This window comes from Fusarium fujikuroi, chromosome FFUJ_chr04 (assembly GCF_900079805.1).
Source record: "Fusarium fujikuroi IMI 58289 draft genome, chromosome FFUJ_chr04".
Lineage (NCBI taxonomy): Eukaryota > Fungi > Ascomycota > Sordariomycetes > Hypocreales > Nectriaceae > Fusarium > Fusarium fujikuroi.
Window position 1 is genome coordinate 1042017 of NC_036625.1, and position 18898 is coordinate 1060914.

The 18898-nt window shown below is 48.8% G+C and overlaps 7 protein-coding genes; 3 read left to right on the forward strand and 4 right to left on the reverse strand.

Moving 5' to 3' along the window:
- Nucleotides 1–30: 30 nt before the first annotated feature.
- On the reverse strand, nt 31–336 carry FFUJ_13322 (uncharacterized protein; the record flags this gene model as incomplete). Its single annotated transcript, XM_023575994.1, has 1 exon — nt 31–336. One exon carries the CDS (start codon nt 334–336, stop codon nt 31–33), a length of 306 nt encoding a protein of 101 aa, XP_023429216.1.
- Nucleotides 337–1004: 668 nt separating this feature from the next.
- On the forward strand, nt 1005–2887 carry FFUJ_13323 (related to large neutral amino acid transporter; the record flags this gene model as incomplete). XM_023575996.1 has 2 exons in its annotated part: nt 1005–2009; nt 2060–2887. 2 exons carry the CDS (start codon nt 1005–1007, stop codon nt 2885–2887), a joined length of 1833 nt encoding a protein of 610 aa, XP_023429217.1.
- Nucleotides 2888–3532: 645 nt separating this feature from the next.
- FFUJ_13324 (probable formate dehydrogenase) lies at nt 3533–5124 on the reverse strand (the record flags this gene model as incomplete). XM_023575997.1 has 3 exons in its annotated part: nt 3533–4579; nt 5010–5057; nt 5122–5124. The coding sequence occupies 3 exons, from the start codon at nt 5122–5124 to the stop codon at nt 3533–3535; spliced, it is 1098 nt and encodes a 365-aa protein (XP_023429627.1).
- Nucleotides 5125–7878: 2754 nt separating this feature from the next.
- On the reverse strand, nt 7879–10740 carry FFUJ_13325 (uncharacterized protein; the record flags this gene model as incomplete). Its single annotated transcript, XM_023575998.1, has 1 exon — nt 7879–10740. One exon carries the CDS (start codon nt 10738–10740, stop codon nt 7879–7881), a length of 2862 nt encoding a protein of 953 aa, XP_023429218.1.
- Nucleotides 10741–11875: 1135 nt separating this feature from the next.
- FFUJ_13326 (uncharacterized protein) lies at nt 11876–13471 on the forward strand (the record flags this gene model as incomplete). XM_023575999.1 has 2 exons in its annotated part: nt 11876–12368; nt 12423–13471. The coding sequence occupies 2 exons, from the start codon at nt 11876–11878 to the stop codon at nt 13469–13471; spliced, it is 1542 nt and encodes a 513-aa protein (XP_023429219.1).
- A 125-nt stretch (nt 13472–13596) lies between these two features.
- Nucleotides 13597–14694, reverse strand: FFUJ_13327 (uncharacterized protein; the record flags this gene model as incomplete). XM_023576000.1 has 4 exons in its annotated part: nt 13597–13822; nt 13877–14172; nt 14230–14513; nt 14613–14694. 4 exons carry the CDS (start codon nt 14692–14694, stop codon nt 13597–13599), a joined length of 888 nt encoding a protein of 295 aa, XP_023429220.1.
- Nucleotides 14695–17006: 2312 nt separating this feature from the next.
- On the forward strand, nt 17007–17720 carry FFUJ_13328 (uncharacterized protein; the record flags this gene model as incomplete). The annotated part of the gene is made up of 1 exon (XM_023576001.1): nt 17007–17720. One exon carries the CDS (start codon nt 17007–17009, stop codon nt 17718–17720), a length of 714 nt encoding a protein of 237 aa, XP_023429221.1.
- Nucleotides 17721–18898: the final 1178 nt, after the last annotated feature.

Consider the following 18898-nt stretch of genomic DNA (forward strand, 5'->3'; position numbering starts at 1 on the left):
CGAGCTTGAAGACTCGGCGAGTTTGAGCAGCTATAGACTGGTTAGCATGATTTCAACAATAGAAGGCAATGAAAGACCTGCCCTCTTCTTTTTTATCTCTTCGTGGCGCTTTTGAGCCTCCGTCTTTTGAACTTCGGGTTTGTCCTCATCATCGTGAGGCTCTTGCTCCTCTCCGTCCTCGCTGTTCTTCTTTCTCTTCTCTTCGTCCTTGTTTCCGGTATCGAGGTTCTTCTGAAGATCGGTCTTATCGCGCTTCTTCTTCTTCTTGTGTATTTTGGCGCCCTTGAGTCTCAGGGCACCGCCGCCACCGACAGCAGCATAATCGTCGGAGCCCATGGTGTTGTGGTGCTTTCGGAAGGGTTGTTGGTGAGTCGATGATCATGGACTCGACGTCAATGGTAAAAGAAGTGACTAATCAATATGTGGCGGTGCAGGTGGCTGAGATCCACCCAAGAGAGCAAGGGGCTGGGCTAGAGTGGTAATGTGTTTCTGATCTATACGCGGAAGGGAAAAGCGAAGCAGCACTTGCATTGACAAAGAAGCTTCCTTGTGATGAGTTGGGTAAAGCCGACTCCTATCTTTTTCAACTTGGCCTTCTTTCTTTGTCCTGTTCCACTAAAACGAAGCAAACATTGCCCTTTTCTGGTATTGAATGAAAAGGAGAGTTCATGAGCAATCAATTAATTAATTATTGACGAATACGAATACTTTCTTAATTGTGCTTTTATTCCCCGTCTTTTTAACCTCGACTGCTCCAAAAACACTTCAAAACAACTACCGACCACTGAGATCTCTACGTCACAGATCTTGCTTCCTCACATCCTTCTGCTGCCGATCGCCTAACACATTCACTCCAAGTCTGCGCGACAACGAACCGCGATGCGCATTGGTCTTTAACAGCTGAAATACTCGAATTGAATACTCGCGGTTCCTCCATTTTGGCGGATTGGTCGATCAACTAGTCGCTGGGAAGAGGGGGAAAGGACAACCACACAGACACCACAATGGCGCCGCCTTACGGACTCCCGTCGAATACAAGAGATTCGCTGGAACTCGCTTCCTTGGCTAGTTCAAGTCAGCCCAACGAAGAAGGAGCTACAGAGATCTCGTCAAGGCCCAGCATATCGTCGTCGCGTAGACTGTCGCTCGAACAAGATGACCCCCTCGACAGTGCAAATCCTGCAAACAGGATGAATCGATCATACTCAGTATCCTCAGCCTTTGACTTCTCCGCCAATATGTTTCCTCTAAGCTCTACGACTGGTGCCGAAGGTTACGCTCCCATTGGAGCACCAACATCAAGATCAAGGCCGAGCGGCGGCTTAGGAGGAGGATCATTGGAGAAAAACAAGACTTTGACATACTTGAACGGATTGTCGCTGATAGTGGGACTTATTATCGGCTCAGGAATCTTCTCGTCGCCAGGATCTGTGAGCACAAGAGTTGGGTCGCCTGGTGCAGCGATACTCGTCTGGATTATCGCGGGTATACTCGCTTGGACAGGCGCTGCATCTTACGCTGAGCTCGGAGGAGCAATCCCTCTCAATGGCGGCGCTCAAGTTTACTTGGCCAAGACATTTGGCGAGGTGATAGGCTTCCTCTTTACATGGGTTGCCATGTTGGTTCTTAAGCCTGGTAGTGCCGCCATCATCGCCATCATCATGGGCGAATACTTTGTTCGAGCCTTCATCGGTCCTGACGCTGAGCATGTAAGCCCTTGGATCAACAAGGCTGTTGCGCTTGTGGGGCTGTTCATTGTAACGTTCTTGAACTGTGTGTCTACAAAGCTCGGCACGCGCGTTAACGATACGCTCATGTTTATGAAATTTATCGCTTTACTGGGCGTCACCGTTATTGGTATTGTCGTTGCCATCACAGGAAAGACGCTCAAGGGCAAGTCGGAAGTTGAGTGGAAGCCGCATCAGCTGTTTGAAAACACATCGACCGACATGTCTGCCTGGGCTCTCGCCCTTTATGCTGGTCTTTGGGCGTATGATGGCTGGGACAATGTGAGTGGCATCAGTTTAGTTTATAAGTCTCGATTGCTGACCCAGTCTAGACAAACTACGTCGTTGGGGAGTTCAAGAACCCAACTAAAGACCTACCCCGAGTCATCCACACAGCCATGCCTCTGGTCATCCTCTGCTATGTGCTAGCTAACATCGCCTACTTCCTTGTCCTACCTCTCGAGAGCATGGACGGGTCTAATACAGTAGCTGTCATGTTTGGCAACCGAGTGTTTGGTTCCGTAGGCTCACTCATTCTCGCACTCATCGTTAGCGCCAGTTGTTTCGGTGCCCTCAACTCTTCGACGTTCACCTCCAGTCGTTTGGCATATGTAGCTGGAAAAGAGGGCTACATTCCTTCGATCTTTGGCACTATCGGTATTGGCGGCAGCCCACACGAGCACGAGCTCAGCACGCAGCGTACACGAAGTTGGTTCACGCGCAAGATGCGAAGAATGTTTGGCGATGAAGATGCTGGACTGTTTTATACGCCAGTCTATGCACTCCTTCTCAACGCTGTTCTTACAGTTGGTTACGTGGTTGTTGGCGAGTTTAGTACTCTCGTCACCTTCTATGGCGTTGCAGGCTACACATTTTATTTCCTCACAGTTCTGGGTCTGATTATCCTGCGCGTGCGAGAGCCGGGACTCGTACGACCGTACAAGACCTGGATCACGACGCCCATTATATTCTGCTGCGTTAGTCTCTTCCTCCTCAGCCGCGCTGTCTTTGCACAGCCTTTCCAGACTATCGCCGTCGTATTCTTCGTGGTAGCTGGTGTGCCTGTTTATTTCTGGCGTATTAGAGGGCGGGACGAGCAGGTCTTGAGACGGAGAGGACAGCCCAGCGAGGAAAAGAAGTGGTGGCAATTCTGGAAATGATTGGAAAATATAGCATGGATTGGGAGAGTTGGCAACGAATTCATGTCATGAATGGTAAAATTATGGTCAGCCATATAGCGCCTGACGATGGCTCATAAGGAAGCATACCAAAAATAGCGAGAAAATTTGTATTAATAGCAAGTTGAAAAGACAAACAACAGCAGAACATTTCTGCTTGGCTTCATTTTGGCGGCAGTTATTATGAGTGAATGTGTGAAGTGGCTGTTGACGTGCACAGGCAGCCTGACTTAGAACCAAGAAGGATAATCAAAAGATAGGACACATGGTTTCTTTTGGCAAAGGTAGTTCATATATATGTGTTATATCCATTATCATGCTTTTTTTCTTACGCCAGTATTAGTATTTATCATACATTTAAAGGTTCAGAATGGATTTAGCCTTTGCCCTAAATATTAAAGTTAATTAATGGAGATCTCCAAGTAAAATAATCGCTAGCCCAATAGATTAAGGGAGGCTTTTCATGGCATCTTATCGAGATCACTGAAGACAAGACAAAAGGAGGTAGAACTTTAACAAATTGTATTATCTGCAACGCTGATTGCTTTTGACCCGCGTCTATAATGCAGTTGTTGTAAAACTATTCATCATCATGTACAAATCATTTCTTCCATTCTCTCAATACATTTATTTCTTCTCACGCTGACCATAGGCCTTGGTGGCATAGTCACCCTGGTGGACGATAAGATCCTCAGGCTTGTAGTCGTGGCGGCCAGAGAGGTAAGAGTCGATGATGGCCTTGGTACCGTTGGCATATCGGATCTGAGCGTCCAGAGAAGTACCGGACATGTGAGGAACCATGGCGTTACCGCCACCCCAGTTGTTCTTGGCGGTTCGCAGAGGGTGCTGCTTGGGAGCGGGCTGGTGGTCCCAGACATCACCACCGTAACCGGCGAGGTGACCAGACTTGAGAGCGGCAGCAACGTCCTCCTTGACGACGATGGCACCACGGGCAGTGTTGACGAGGTAAGAGCCCTTCTTCATCTTGGCGATGAGGTCCTTGTTGAAGAGACCCTTGGTCTTCTCGTGGAGAGGGCAGTTGATGGTGACGATATCACACTGAGCGAGCATCTCCTCGAGGGTGTCGACGCGGCGGCAGCCAATCTCCTTCTCCTTCTCGGGAGAAAGGGGCTGGTAATCGAAGTAGAGGAGCTCCTTGCAGTCGAAGGGCTTGAGGCGGCGGAGGACACGCTCACCAATGCGGCCCACAGCGACGGTACCGACAACCTTGCCCTCAAGATCGAACTCCTGCTTGGCAGCATGGGCAACGTTCCAGTCACCGGCCTCAATCTGCTCGTGGGCAGGGACGAAGTTGCGGATAAGGACGAGGATGGTCATGAGAACGTGCTCAGCAACGGAGACGACGTTGGAGCCAGTGACCTCAGCAACGGTGATACCGCCGTTGGTCTTGTTGGCAGCGTTGAGGTCGACGTGGTCAGAGCCGATACCAGCGGTGACAGCGAGCTTGAGCTTCTTGGCGCGAGCAAGACGCTCAGCGGTCAGGTAGCCAGGGTGGAAGGGAGTGGTGATGATGATCTCAGCATCCTCGAGCTCCTTGTCGAAGGTAGAACCCTCATCGTCCTTGTCAGATGTGGTGACGAGAGTGTGACCTTGGTCCTCGAGCCACTTGCGGATACCGAGCTCGTTCTCAGTGGTACCGAGAAGGAGGGGTTGCTACGAGACGGGTTAGTTGACATGAAACCAATTTGCTGAGGAGAAGTGATTTGAAGAGTGATTGAGGGGTTGATGATGCAGTGTTCAAGACAATGGGTGTAAGTCGGGTTACATTGTTGCTCAGACTCATGCAGTGTATACCACAGGAGTGGGACAAGTTTAACAATGCCACCCAACTATCAGTTCTCAATGTCTTTGCATATTGCCCAGACGTTGCCCCGCATCATTGGGCTGGATGTGGCTGATTCTCATGTAGTGAGACCATTTCCCCGCGTTTGAGATCGACAAGCGCGGAGGGGTGGTGTGTGGGGAGTTGTTTGTGGTTGTCGGTAGATATGAGAGTTGAAGGCAGAATCAACGACCATTGAAGATAGTTGATAGAGATTCAAGAGGAACTGGGTTGAAGCAAATAAAGTGATTAAAGACATACATCCTTGGCGTGCTGGCCACCGTCGTAGAGAACTGCAAGAACCTTGACCTGTTTTGGCGTGTTAGTTGAGGCTCAAGAGGATATAGAGATATATACGGAGAGGAATGCTTACCATTTTGGCGGTTGTGGAAAGGGTTTATTGGTTAGAAGAAGAAGTAAGAGAAGAAAGAGGAAGAAAGATGATGATGATGATGAGAGTGAGGAGGAGAGAAAGTAGGATATCGAGGGTCCGATGCCAGATATTTATGCTCTGGAAATGAACGCGCCATGGCTGTGTATCTTGTCACCAAGTAACGGACACCGGTGTCTGATCGAGCCTGTTACAGCGATGCATGCTCTCCACAGTTAGGGAGACAAGACAAAGATGGCACAGCCAAGGTTCCACGTCTCACGCACACTCACACTCACACTCACACGCACAAGCACCGCAGTTCTGCGCTGTAATGCTTGCGTTCTCGCCATGAACGGAACTGGAACCGTGGCACGGGCAGGGGCCGGTGTCTCTCAGACAGCGAATCCCCATCGATCCCGCGAACCCCGAAGGTGTCGGCATCTGAGGGGGGGTCCCATGTGTGTACGTTATGGAGTACTCTATCAGCTGTGGGCGTCAAAGTCTGGAAGCATTCTCCATTTCGGTAGGTTCTCTGTGGAGGCGACAAGCGCCGAAATTGGCAGCCGTAGCAAGACCGGACATTGAAAATCGAGCTGTCAATCCCATCAGGTACCTGGTCAGGCTGCTATTTGGAGTGTCTGTGGTCTGTAATTCACGGCGACCGGCCTGTAACCCGCTGTATGCCGTCCCAACTAACACGCTCGCAGCCGTAGAGAGCGGGGGAGGGGGAGCGCGTGCGACCACACACTGGGAGGGGTCTTACTCGAAGAGGAAAGTATGGGCAACTGGGCGAGAAGCTCCTCGTCCATGATACGGGGCATATCTCGGTGTTCGGTGTTGGTTTGACTGGGGTAGAGCTCGAGAAGGGCAAAGTGGAGGATAAGAGCTAGAGCTGTAGACCAATCGCGTGTGGTCATCTTGCTCCAGGCGGGGTCTCCAAGGTTGCCTCTTTCGGCACCCACAGAGCGGGGTTGAAGCCGCCAGCCTCCTCAAGTCAACGGCAGCTACGGTACAAATCTCCGTCTCTAGGTATATTCTGCTGTCAAAAAGGAAAATTAAATGTGATGATGTGTCTCCAAGGGACTCCAATCGAGAGAAAGTTAAGTTAGCCTGCCTCTTGGAGAAAAAAATGGAACATTCTAGGGAAACATTGTCCGAGGCGATGTGATGCCTACTGATGATGATGGTGTAAGTGGAGACATGCTATGATGGATGGATGATGCCGTAACAACTACAACTACACCACAGCAACCGTACCCAAACTACTTGCTATTGAGTAATTGGGCTCCAGTTATCGCTACGGAGTCGTCAACTGTGGAAAACTGTTACTGTACTTGGAAACTATTATCAATGATGCAGTTGTCCACAGATGGACCGACTCTCCACTGATGAGGCTCTGATATCGTACGTAGGTTGCCTCATTTACACTTTACAAGGACTTGTCCCTCTCAACCATTAATATCTCCAGTATACTTTGACCGATGACTGACACCTACTAAGACTTCCATCGTCTCATGACTGCATACTATACCTTGTCGTAAACTCATATGCCTCAAATCTGATTTCCGTCGCTATTCGGTATCCCGCCATCCATCCGGTTTTAGCCCCCGAAACTCCTCCTGACCCATAACTCCGGCTACGGTCACGGATGCGGATGCGGGGTGGCCTCTTCCGCACTTTCATCTCCGGAGCTTCAGTGAGATTTGACCAGAACCGCCACATGATGATGGCGACGAAGCCAAGCTGTTTGGGACTCGATCTGTTTTGTTGGTACAGTTAGTTGTTTTGCATCTCGAGTGTTTGCCTCTTTGGTTATTTCTCCGCATTCTCATATTCCTGAGCTTGAGGACCTGCAGGTGAACAGCTCACTATCAAAACATGTCTATAGCTTCACACGATGACAGTAAACAGCTGAATATGAGTAGCATAACCTACTCTGCACAAACAACATTTTGTTTAACATTCGTTCATTTATTTCAAGAGAAGAATACAAAACTGAAATGGTGAAACTCATAGGACTGTATTCTCAAAAATATCAGCATATCTACCTACCCTGAATCTCCAGACAACCGGCCTCTATTAAACCCTCAAGGTTCTTCCTCCTCATCCCCTACCTTTCCTTTCCTTGTGATCCCATTCAGCATCTGTCCCACAACGCCGTATCATCTCCGACCTGTCACCCAAAACCCAAATTAGCGTAGTCTGAGTTTGCCAAAGTTGCCCCTGGCGTTAGTTATAGTGTGAGCGTTTTCCCCCGCTGCCGGAGGTCGAAGCCGGCTTCGGAAATATAGCTCGCATCCGTAGCAGCCCAGTGTCTTGTAATATTCACGGATCAAGAAGTCACGCTTCATCCGCAAGGAAAGACTAAGGATAATGAGGCTCAGTGAGATAACTTGAATGGCTGGAGGGTTTCCAGTCTAACCGCGCTCTTCAGCTTCTAAAATAGAATTTCAGTTGAACCAACACCTTTTCCTTGATACTCCATGAGATCTTATTAACCATTTCCTACAGCAAAATGAAATCCATTGTCCTAATTTTCATCGCAGAATGTCGCTGCATCCATATTGCTGGAATGCCGAGCCCCAGACCGTGATGCCGTCCCACAATCCGTCTACCTCTTTATCCCATCCGTAAAGCGCCAGCCCATAAATCATACCATACCTATCATAAAATAAACCCAACCCTACTCTGACCAGTCGTTATGAAGCAAATACGACGACATTACTCCGTAGACCGTACCTTTTAGCAAACATGAACTTACATCAAAAACCCAAACAACAAAGAGGCTGGTATCGGTATGGGAGCTCCATCATCATAGTCATCAAAATCACTCGAGTTTTCCTCACCCCATCCGTCTTCTTCATCTTGCTGCCCTTGACCATTTTCATCTTCTTCCTCTTCTTCCTCTTCATCCTCATCCCCTCCGCCCATGTAGGGAGGGAAAAACTCGAATGGAATTCCATCGCTATCGACGTCATAGTAATCTGAATGATCGTCAATCTCATCACTGACAGAGCCATATTCGAAGTCTTCCCCTTCCTCGTCTTCGTCCTCTTCCTCGCGCTCGCGCTCGCCCTCATCATCAATTCCAATATTAGCATTGAGAATATCTACCACTGAGGGTTCCACATAGACTATGTCGAAGGCTTCCAGGACCTTTCGCCCCTCGACTCTTAAGACTTCAGTTTTCGGGATCGCTTGCTTCACGAGTTCTTTGACATCTTTATCATCAAGCGTTGTGACATCAGTTCGGAGACCAGCTGAAATCAACCGGCTGGTAAATGTCCAGTTGAGTGTTGGTACAAGATCGTCTGATCTTCCGACTAGAACCCTACTTGGATGGGGCTGCCAGCGTATAAGAGATGACCAGCATTCCCGATGTAGCCTCTCGGGTTTGTCACGCAACGCGTGCGGATGTTTGGCGAGAAGTTGACATGTCTGTGGCTGATAGTCATGAGTTATGGTATACATGAAAGCACCATCAGGCATGGCTTTTGTGGGCATATGAATGTCAGCACCGCCGTTTACAAGCACAGGTGTCGTCCGCCAACAAGACCCAGATCTGAAACTATAATATAGCGGTGGCTCGCCCTCGAACAGCTCGTTCGGGTCCTGACCACGATCAAGAAGCACTTGAATCAGGCTTGATGGCTCGTCGGCAATCGGAGAAGGCTTCTCCAAGCACCGGTAGATCAACCCCTTACGGAACACGTTCGGGGTTGGCACCGACCTCATCAGGTCGGCGGCTCGTGTCCAGAGCTGCTTGTTCAGAGCTGTTTTGAGAAGATCCACCAAGAAGCCCTCGGAGGGACCCGAGATGCCGTACTTGGCGTAATCGATGTGCAGAATGAAATCCGTCTTTCCATCATCATACGGTTCGTGAACGAATATTGAGAGAAGTCTTTCCAAGTCGCCCTTTTCTGGCCGTCCTCCGTTCTCAATGATCGCTCTAGCGATGTTCAAGTTTCCATGAATGATGGCCTCTGTGAATGGACGGCTGGTAGCAACGCCCTTTTCGTTTGGGTCAGCACCATGCTCAATGAGAAGCTTGGCTAGAGTGGCGTGCTGATTATCCCATTCACGGTTGAAGTAGGGTTCACATTGCCGTGTGCAGATAATGTTGAGTGGAGTGATCTCGTCTCTCGAATCTTCCAATGTTGCTCCTGCATCAAGCAGCAGCTTGGCAGAATCGTATAAACCGAGAATAGCAGAACCTTCAGCAGTCTCACCGACCCTGGCAAGCGCAGACAGACCTTCATTGTCTACCGCGTTGACATTGGCACCACCTTCGAGCAATGCTTGCATTGCATCTGTGTTGCAGCTCGCGCTCGCCACCATCAACGGTGTCATTCCAAGAAGAGTTTCCCGTGCATCGACATCAAAACCCTTAGTGATGAATTTCTGGATGATTTCGGCTTCGGAGACTTTACTAGGTTCCTTCGGAGGAGATCCGAGGGGGTCAAAAAAGTCTTCTGGCCGGAGGTGACGAGGCCCGAGAATCAGGTGAAGAATACTGAATTGATGTACAGATAATGTGGTGACATTTGAACCCAAATCAACGAGTCTTGCGGCGTCATCGAAGCGACGTGAGAAACACGCCATCATGAGGGATGTCAACCCCGTCTCAATGAGTCTCTTATCAATATCGGCACCATGCTCAAGGAGATATGGGACTACGGTGTCCCAGTGTCCATACCATATTGCTTGAGATAGTGGTGTTCCCATAAACGGACCTTCGACATCGATGTCTTCTTGGTATTTTTCGTCAATGAGAAACTTGATGAGATCCATCATGTTCTCTTTCGCAGCGTGGTGTAGTGCGGTGAGTTTGAATCTGCTCGAGTCCACAGGAGTGTCATCCTGTCGCCATGCGAGCGGTTCCAGCTCAAAGTCTATTCCCTGATAGATGACCGGCGACGCTCCACGTTTCAATAGAAACTTTGCCGTTTCAATTTGCCCATGGCATATGGCGACATGTAAAGGTGTCCAGTTTCCCCCATGTAAATCCTCAAGCTCTCCTTCATCAACAGCCGGAGACTCGGTGAAAGCTTCCATGGGCAGATGTGGGCGACACAAGCACACACCCCACGAAGGGGCATCAACAGGAGCACCCGCATCGAGGAGAATCTCGATCATATCGATCCGTCCCTTACTCGCAGCAACATGTATAGGCTCCCATCTGCAATCGCTAAATATGCCATCATCGCAACCGCTTTCGAAGCAATCGCACGCGTCGTGTAACACATATGATGCGTCTAAATCAACTGAGTGGTCATCGTCCTGAATCCTCCAAACAGGGTCGTCGTAGTAATTCGAATGATAGTTGTACCACTTATGGTCAGGGTCGATGCGTGGTTTGGGTCTATGGGTGAAGGCTACCCGTGAAGCGTCAACGCCAGCTTCGAGAGCACGGCGCAAGGTATTGATGTCTCCATGTTCGACAGCCCAATGTATGGCACCCGGTCTATCCGATCGAGCTTCGCGTTTCCAGAGAATCGGGTTGGCGATATCGTAGCAGTGTCGGTTGGCTCGTGATAAGCTAGCTATATCATATTTCTTGACCAAGAAGCCGGCGATATTACAGAGGACCTCGTTTGGCAGCCTGTCCAGCGAAGGCATGGTTGGCGAGCTACCTTGGGCGACGAGGGACCTGGAGAAGAGGATGATGCAAGGAACGAAAAGTTAGGGTATGACTGAGTGAGTATGAGGGGGAGCTGTAGCTCATGCCTGCCTAATAATAATCCATGGCAATGGAATTTCTCGATTTTCCCGAAGTGGACCTGTTTGGCGAAGCTCTCGCATCACGCCAAAGTTGGACGAGCCAACCAGATCGAGATTTACCTAGTTTAGCGGAAGTTCGCTCCGCATCTAGCGCCGTCAGCCCTGTCCTGGTCAACTGAAGCACTGTCCATTCGTTCCATGTTTGGTAGGTCCCAGTGCCTCGGGAGTATGGATTGTTTCATCAGAATGAATTAAGCACTTTAGATAGAAAAGGAGAGAAAAAGTTTATTTTTTGTTTTGGCCTATATCAATGGATTTCATTGCTTTTCACCGTTGCCGTTACCGATGCCCGCTACCTTGTAGTCTAGGTAGAAGTGTCAGCGTCTGAGTGTGTACAGGGATTGACCGACTGTCAAATCGTACATTGTTTTAGTCAAGACATCCGTTGGATTGAATAGAAGGTTCATACTGTAAGGTAGGTTTGGTTGAAATAAGGGTTCATGATAGAACGAATGGGCTCAGATATTCTTGTGTCAATTGGAAACAAGGGAGGAAACATCAAAGCGGTTTGGAGAATCAAAAGGCAATTCATCCCTGGAGTAGGCTCATTTACTTGGCACAGATCCAACAAGTCTGGCCATTCAGCGGCTCTGAGATACTCCCTTTCCACCGGATGTCATCAACGTGCAGTTTGCTTTTGGCGGATTTGCACGCACTCTCCCATATTCGCCCTGGAATATCATTAGTGTTTTTCCACTTTCTCTGTGCTTTGTTAAGTAAGAGAGGATGGTTTGTGATAACCAGGGGCAACCCAGCCTCAGTGTAGACCACACTCGGCCCATTCTGCCTTAGACTTACAACGGGAAGCCAACCAACATGAGATGGAGGGTACAAACACAAGGCTATACGCCCTCAACTAAAAGTCAAAATGGAATAACAGAGCGAAGCAAAGTTATATAAAGCTGATCCCTACCTCCCTTTCAAAGAGGGTTCTTACTACTTTACCCATACTCCTGCATTGACTATCAACACCATGGGCGTGGGACCGCCTCGTCTAGACAAATACGACAAGATTCTCTCACGTCTTTTTGAGAATCTTGCACTGTTCCATGTCCTTAAAGGCATTGATGGCCCTCATATGATCACCGCCCATGCTCCAACTGATGTTCGAGGTATCAGGCGCAGGTTCCTCAAAAACTTGTGTTTCATCTGCGATTACCGAAAGGGCGGAGACACTACTACTTCAATCGCTCTAGAATCACAGACAAACGAGGTTATTCTCTGGGTTGCCGCGAACTTCACGCCGCACAATAATGTCATTCTGTTCCTCGACGATATTCTTCAGCAGCTACAAAGGGACCCAAAAGGGACTGAGGAAGGACGAGAAAGGCTGAGAAAGAAGTTGACAAAGAAATGCGTTGACTTTGCAGCCCCAAGACTGAAGAAAGAGTGCAAGCTATTATTGCGGGCTACTCGTTACTGCGAAAAGTATCTTAAAGAAGATGCCACAGCTGTCCAAGGAGCTGGTAAGTTGGGCCATAACAATAGGAAGAGGCATAATTAACCAGATATTATCATAGAAAGAAGATCCCTCCTAGAGTGGCTACCTCGATTCTCTGCCACTAATATTGACACTCTAGTCCTCTGTCAAACTGCTTACGATTCTCGACATGATCCTCAGATGTCGAGCCTTGGGTCTCTGAGTAGAGAGCTTGGCGTTGCACCTCGAGAAACTGTAATGAGCATCAAGGCAGTCAGACATTTAATAGGTCGTCTTGCCGAGAGAATCCGCATTCCAACGCTTCTGATCGAAGACTTTCTCAAGTTAGGACTACTGTTCAACTCTTATCAGATCAAGAAAGTTCAGGCCCCTACCTCAGCAATTGTTCCACCTGCGGATGGACTCAGGAACCTCAACTCCATCTTGAAAAGGATACTGCAGCCTGGGGATCCCCGCTTTAAGGATATGCAGAGTTATCTCGCTCGATTAGATGGGCCACTCAAACTGGAAGAAGCCATTAGATCCATGTACGACGAGGATAACGGCCAAGCACGTGTGCACTCCGAGATTCAAGTGCTAGAAGAATTCCATCGCAACCAACGAAGCTTCGTCGATGGTGATCGCTATATAGCATGCAGCAAGCTTGCATGTCTATGCTGCAAATTCTACTTTAGGCACCACCCTGGAAGGTTCGAGGAGCCCGAGTCTCATCAGAAAGCGTACCTGAACTGGAGACCTATTAAGTTGCCAGGCGGGTGGGAGAATGAGCACTGGCCACACCAGCGTAAAGCCTTGGGAATGCTTAGTAGTGAGCTGAGTACAGCAGTTGAAAAGCAGATCGAAACTCAGCAACAGCCTACCCCATGGCAGCCCGACTCTGTAACGAATATCACCGAGACTATAAGCTCTGTAAGCCTCGGCGAGGCTGAGGCTGACGAAGTCTTGGGAATCGGTGATGGATGGAGTGATGATGAGTTTATTACAGATGAATGCCAGTTGTCGAACGATATATTGACATCAATCCTCACAGATTCTGCCTCATTGGCACATATAAATGAAGATGAATTCAGCGATCAAAGTGAGGATAGTGATACTGAGTCGGACGGAGGCGCAGGATTGGATGCTTGAAGTGAAAGGAGCATATATCTAAGGTTTTAGTTATACTACCATACAAATTGTATCTTTAGAAAGAAACCAGCAATGGAGGAATAACAATTAAATTTGCTCTCGGTGCACGCTATCAAAAGGACCGACTAGCTACGGCGCTTCCTCTCCCTCTTCTTTCCACGATGTGCCTCCCGCTCATGTCGACTCAAGTTGTACTCCCGGGTAAACCATTCATTGCATAACAAACATTGGAAGGTCTTTCGGGAGCGGTGAGTCTTGTAGTGACGTTTCATATCCTTCTGCCAAACATCTGTATAGTTACAGCCAGGCCAGGAACAGTGAACAGGTCTGGTATGAGTTCGAAGATGGTTGCTGAATTCTCGTTAGTAACTTGGGCCTACGCAATTAAGGGATCACAAGACTCACTTCCGCTTGCGATTCTCGCCGAAGGACTTGTCGCATTCGGGCCAGTTGCAAAAGAATATTCCATTTCTTGCAAACTCGTCACTTTTCAGACGAGTGACGGTATCTTCTTCGAACCTTGCCTTGCTGCTCGTTTCTGAACCTGAACTATTATCTGTCGAGGTCTCAGCAGGAGGAGAACTAAAGTCTGGAGAGATGAGGTCAAGAGATTGTATCTGAGTTCCATCACTTCCTAAAACTACAGGAGAGAATGCGTCAAGGACTGTATCGTTCGACTGGCTGCACACAGAACCCGCACTCTATAGAGTGGATGTGGGGTCTGGGGAGCCAGAGAGCGATACATATCCTGGAATCACCTCATATGCGGATTCAGGAAGATCGAGAAGAGATACAGGCGAGGATGAAAGGTCAAAGGGAGCTGCTTCGACGTCGCTGAGATGAGAATTCATCCCGATAATCGGCGCTGCGAAGTCAAGGCCAGAGAAGTCGTCCACAGCTGGAGTTCCGGAGTCCATAGCCAAGCCAAGGACATCCTCTTGATCCATCAAAGGGCCAAGAGAAACGATCTCGTTCGGCCATAAGTCCATGAGGCTCTGATCCACACCCTGAGAGTATGTCACTGCGGACAAGGCCTCGAAGTCTGTTGGAGAGACTAGATACAAGGCGGTGTAACGTCAGTACAGCGGCCGGTGGAGTATTCCCCAAGCATAATGACTCGAGCCTGACACTTTTAACTTACGGCTGAGCGAATTGTCCGAGCCCACGAAACTTAATTCCGTAGGCTCGTCCTGAATCTGGGGAAGTGATTGAGTATCACTCATGAACTAGACGCTGTGAATGGGATTGGAAAGAGGGTGCATTCACAAAGAAACTCTCAGACGAAGCGTTTCACTTTATACTCTGTTGTTGCTTTCTCTAGGTATGTCTCGTATACTCTCGGCATGGCTTAAAATGACACCTTGAGTAGGCTTTCTCGCAACCTCTTGGCCCGGCAAGTTCCAATGATTGTCCCTCAACCCCTCAACTGGAGGACAGAAGTCATGTTATTGGTATTTGGTTGGCCATGTTTGTTGGTCGGAAGTGTAAAAATGCCCGCTAGGGGAGGCCTACCTTATCTTATTGGCTGGTGATCAATGTGGTTGCATACATACATACACAGAGGTCGGGGCCAGCGGGAACTTTGGCTTACACGGCCCTGGCTGAGGAGACGATGTCTTGGAGTGAACTCAATGGATTTGATGGTGTACTCTAATTATCTCCCTTGAGAGTTCCGACGGTTGCTTATTGGAGGTGGCAGTAGCAAGGTAAACTTGTGCCTGGCGAAGTGTAGTAAGTTGCAACCAACACCTGACAGTCTGACCACCACCCCCAACTGAGGCTCTGGTTTTTCGCGATATCAGACTTGGCGAGAGAATACCGTAGGACTTTTAGTTGCCTCACCACATCTACACCCAGACAAGCAATGCTTTATCTCTCAACCTGACGCATAGACATTGCAGTACTCGGTACACCTCAACGACGTCATCAAGCCACAGCTTGGGGTGGAGTCACTGCCTAAGCCATAACAAGAGGAATACAAATGGAGAAAGTCGTCAAACTCGCCCAGGTCTAGACTGAAGACATTCTCCACAACCAAACCACGCCGTTGAAGCCATGAGCGAGCCCGGTTCCTAGGCTAGGAGGAATTGAGGATACGGTTATCAAGAATAGACATTGACTAACCAAATACCATTTCAAATCATGAGAGGTTTGGACTGACTAGCATCATATGATCATGATGGTGTTTCCACGTCTAAGCCGCCGCCAAGTAACGTTATGCTTCAATTAGTTACATGACAGGGCATCGAGATTGAGTTTACGTTTGGAAGAAAATGCTCGCCTGAAAACTCCGACTCTAACGATACTATTCTGGAGGAATGTTGGTGATCTCATATGAACAGGCTACACGTAATTGAGATATGAACCACATGTATGATATAATTCACGATGCAGGACATGAAAGATCATCGCAGTGACACATACAAAAAGACCCTGGTGATATCATCTCAAGGGATCTGAAACCGCCATCTCGTAAAGATCTGTTGAAATCCTAACAGAAACGTCATAAAACGTTGATGGACTAGTGAGCAACCCCTGCGACTGTAATGCCACGCGATGGAGCTCAAGGTTTGACAAAACGGGATGTCCATGATGAGGACCGCCATTTCGCGTAACATGAGGCTGAGGCCAGCCTCCGTCCTGTCAAACAAAGAGCATCGTATCCTATTCCTTGGCATCGGTCTCGCCTGTGTATGTACGTTAGCTACCTTAACTAATCGTTAGTGTTGGATCCACAGATTTGGGTTTTATCGGCGAGGGACAAAAAAAAAGACCAATGGATATCGTAGCATGTGACGGAAGAATGGCATTTGAAAGATAAAAAAGGAAGCTAATTATGGATATCGGATCTTCAATGATTGGACTGGGATCTTCTCATGTTTCGAAACAAGGGATTGAGCATCGTAATTTCTTGACGTCAGAAGAACTGGACCTTTTCATGACGATATTCATTTGCTTGCTTGGGTGTGTTTGAGATTGTGTAGGTAGTCAGTGCATTATAGTAATATTTGTATATCTTGCCTCTGATACTGGCCTCAACATCGTGAATGGCATTTTGTCTCTTTTGTTTGTCCAGAGAGAAACACCCATCCAATGAAGTAGTCGCGGCAGGACCCTCGTATTAAAGGCCCCGACTTGGCCACGGCTGGGACTCCCCGCACCGGCGATCCCTCTAGCCATTCGCTAACCCCCCTGCAATCCACTGGAGCGGGTTCCACTCTAACCACTGATGGGCTCAATACCCACCGAGGGTCCGCTAGTCACCTCACGATGCTAGCCAGCTAGGCCAGCCACTTCCAGGTTCTGATCGGCCAGCCCAGCTGTGATGGACTTCATCGTTACATCGGCTGAGCTGAGAACTAGGACTGACGATTTTGAGGCAAACATTTAAAGCACTCGGCCATCGCCCTTTTCTCTTTCTTGGTTTGCTCGTATCATCAATTCTCTTCAAAGACTACAAACACCATAGACAAGACATTAACTTGCTTCTTGTCATCCCCTTCCCATCCTTCTCAGATTTCACCTCCCAACAACCATGCTCACCTCAACCTTCTTCCTCAGCCTCCTCGGCCTTGCAGCGGCCTCACCGGTCCAGCCTCATATCAACGTGAACCCTAAATACCCTTCACGGTCGACATCAAAGGGCTTCAAGCTCGTCGTCAACGTCACAGACCACTCCAAGGACTTTCATCCTCCCATCCACAACACCGAGCTCACCAGCATCCACACCGGAGCCGGCCTCGCCCTCGTCGGAGTTATCGAGAAGGACGGCCGTATCTTCTACCAAAACGGTACCAAGGAGGAGCGCCAAAACGGCGAGGCTACTGTCATCAGCGACGGTGGCACTCCTTTGACTCCCAATGGCATCGCTCTCGTGGCCGACAAGAAGAACAAGAACCTTTTCGGTGCTACTCTCAACTTCGAGCCCGGCACACCCGGTGTTCAGTTAAACCAGCCCGAGGACCCCTACACATATCTGCTGCCCGAGACTTTTGTGGCGTGTAATAAGAGCTTGGAATACTACCAGGGCAAGCACTTCATCGTCATTGAGCAGGCACACCTCACCATCGACAAGAACAACAAGATCCAGCGCAACATCCCCAAGGGCTGTGCTCCCATCCGACTTGTACCCCAGTGTGCCGAGCTGGAAACTCTTCCTAAGGGATCGTACTCCAGCCACAAGTACGCCCTGGAGTCCAAGTGCTACAAGGATGTTTCTAAAATCAAGTGGGAGAAATACAGCCCTTAGTCTGGAGTATCTTGGTGAACAATGAGATGGAATTAATGATGATGAAAGGGTAATGATTGTTTTGAACAGCCAGTATTACTAGGATTGGCATAAATAGCCTTAATAATATATAAAAGTTATCTTTATGCCTAAAAGCTTCCCCTGACAGTGACCCATCTGTATTGTGAAATCACTTCAGCACACCAGCGGTGAGGCATATATGGGTATCACGACCTCACGCACAACTAGATCTAGACTTGCCAAGCACCTGGGTAATCCGAGGCTACACAAGAACAAAGACTGCTCGTGGAACCATGACAGCTGCTTTCCCCGGCAACCGCGGGGAGACGATTGGGAAGCGGACTGTCCCCGTAAAAGTCTATCATCAGGTGCTGCAGGCACATAAACTCAAACTCCACAAAGTCATTGTTTGGCCGTTAGCGGCTCATCTTTGGACCAAAAAATAACCTTCATGTACCAAAACGGAAGAGGAGCGTTGTCTCGAGTCAGTTGTTTTGCCACATCTGAACGATGTTTGCTACTGTCTATCCCTGTTTGTCAAGTTATGTCATGATCAGCCAAGTTTGCAACTTCATCTGGAAACGAGAATAGGATTGTCTTCGGCGGATTAAATCGGAAGTCTTGTGTCTCTGACCGATGGTAAAGCTGTACTTGCTACTATCGAGGTGGAGGTTTGGGCTCTTCCTTAATATTGGGCGCCATATTAGCATGGTCAATCTGAACGGGGTCTGCCTCCTGCAGACCCGGATCAGTTTGACCAGCTTGGCCAACATCGCCGTGCGTATCTTCCATCAGCCGCAGAAGGTTGGCGCATTTCAAGAGCGGATATGAACAGAGGAGACGAGAGTGACGGATGGACGAACAACAACAGGAGAGAGGAGAGCGACAGGTTGCACAAAGGAGGACAGAGGGGATGAGAAGGTCAGAGATCGAAAAGATATCGTGGAGGGGAAGATGATGAGGGGGTACGGCAGAGGAGGAGAAGGACGGAAGAGTGGAAGGTTGGAAGAGTAGAGATTTATGAATGTGCGGAGAGAAGTGCAGGCTGGGAGTGGTATGAACAAGGGAAGAAGTGATCTTATGAACAGGTTGGAAAGCCTAGGAGAGGAGGAGCCAGAAGAGAGAGACAATAGGGAGACAATAAGGAGACAATCGCAAAAGAGGGCCACATTATGCGA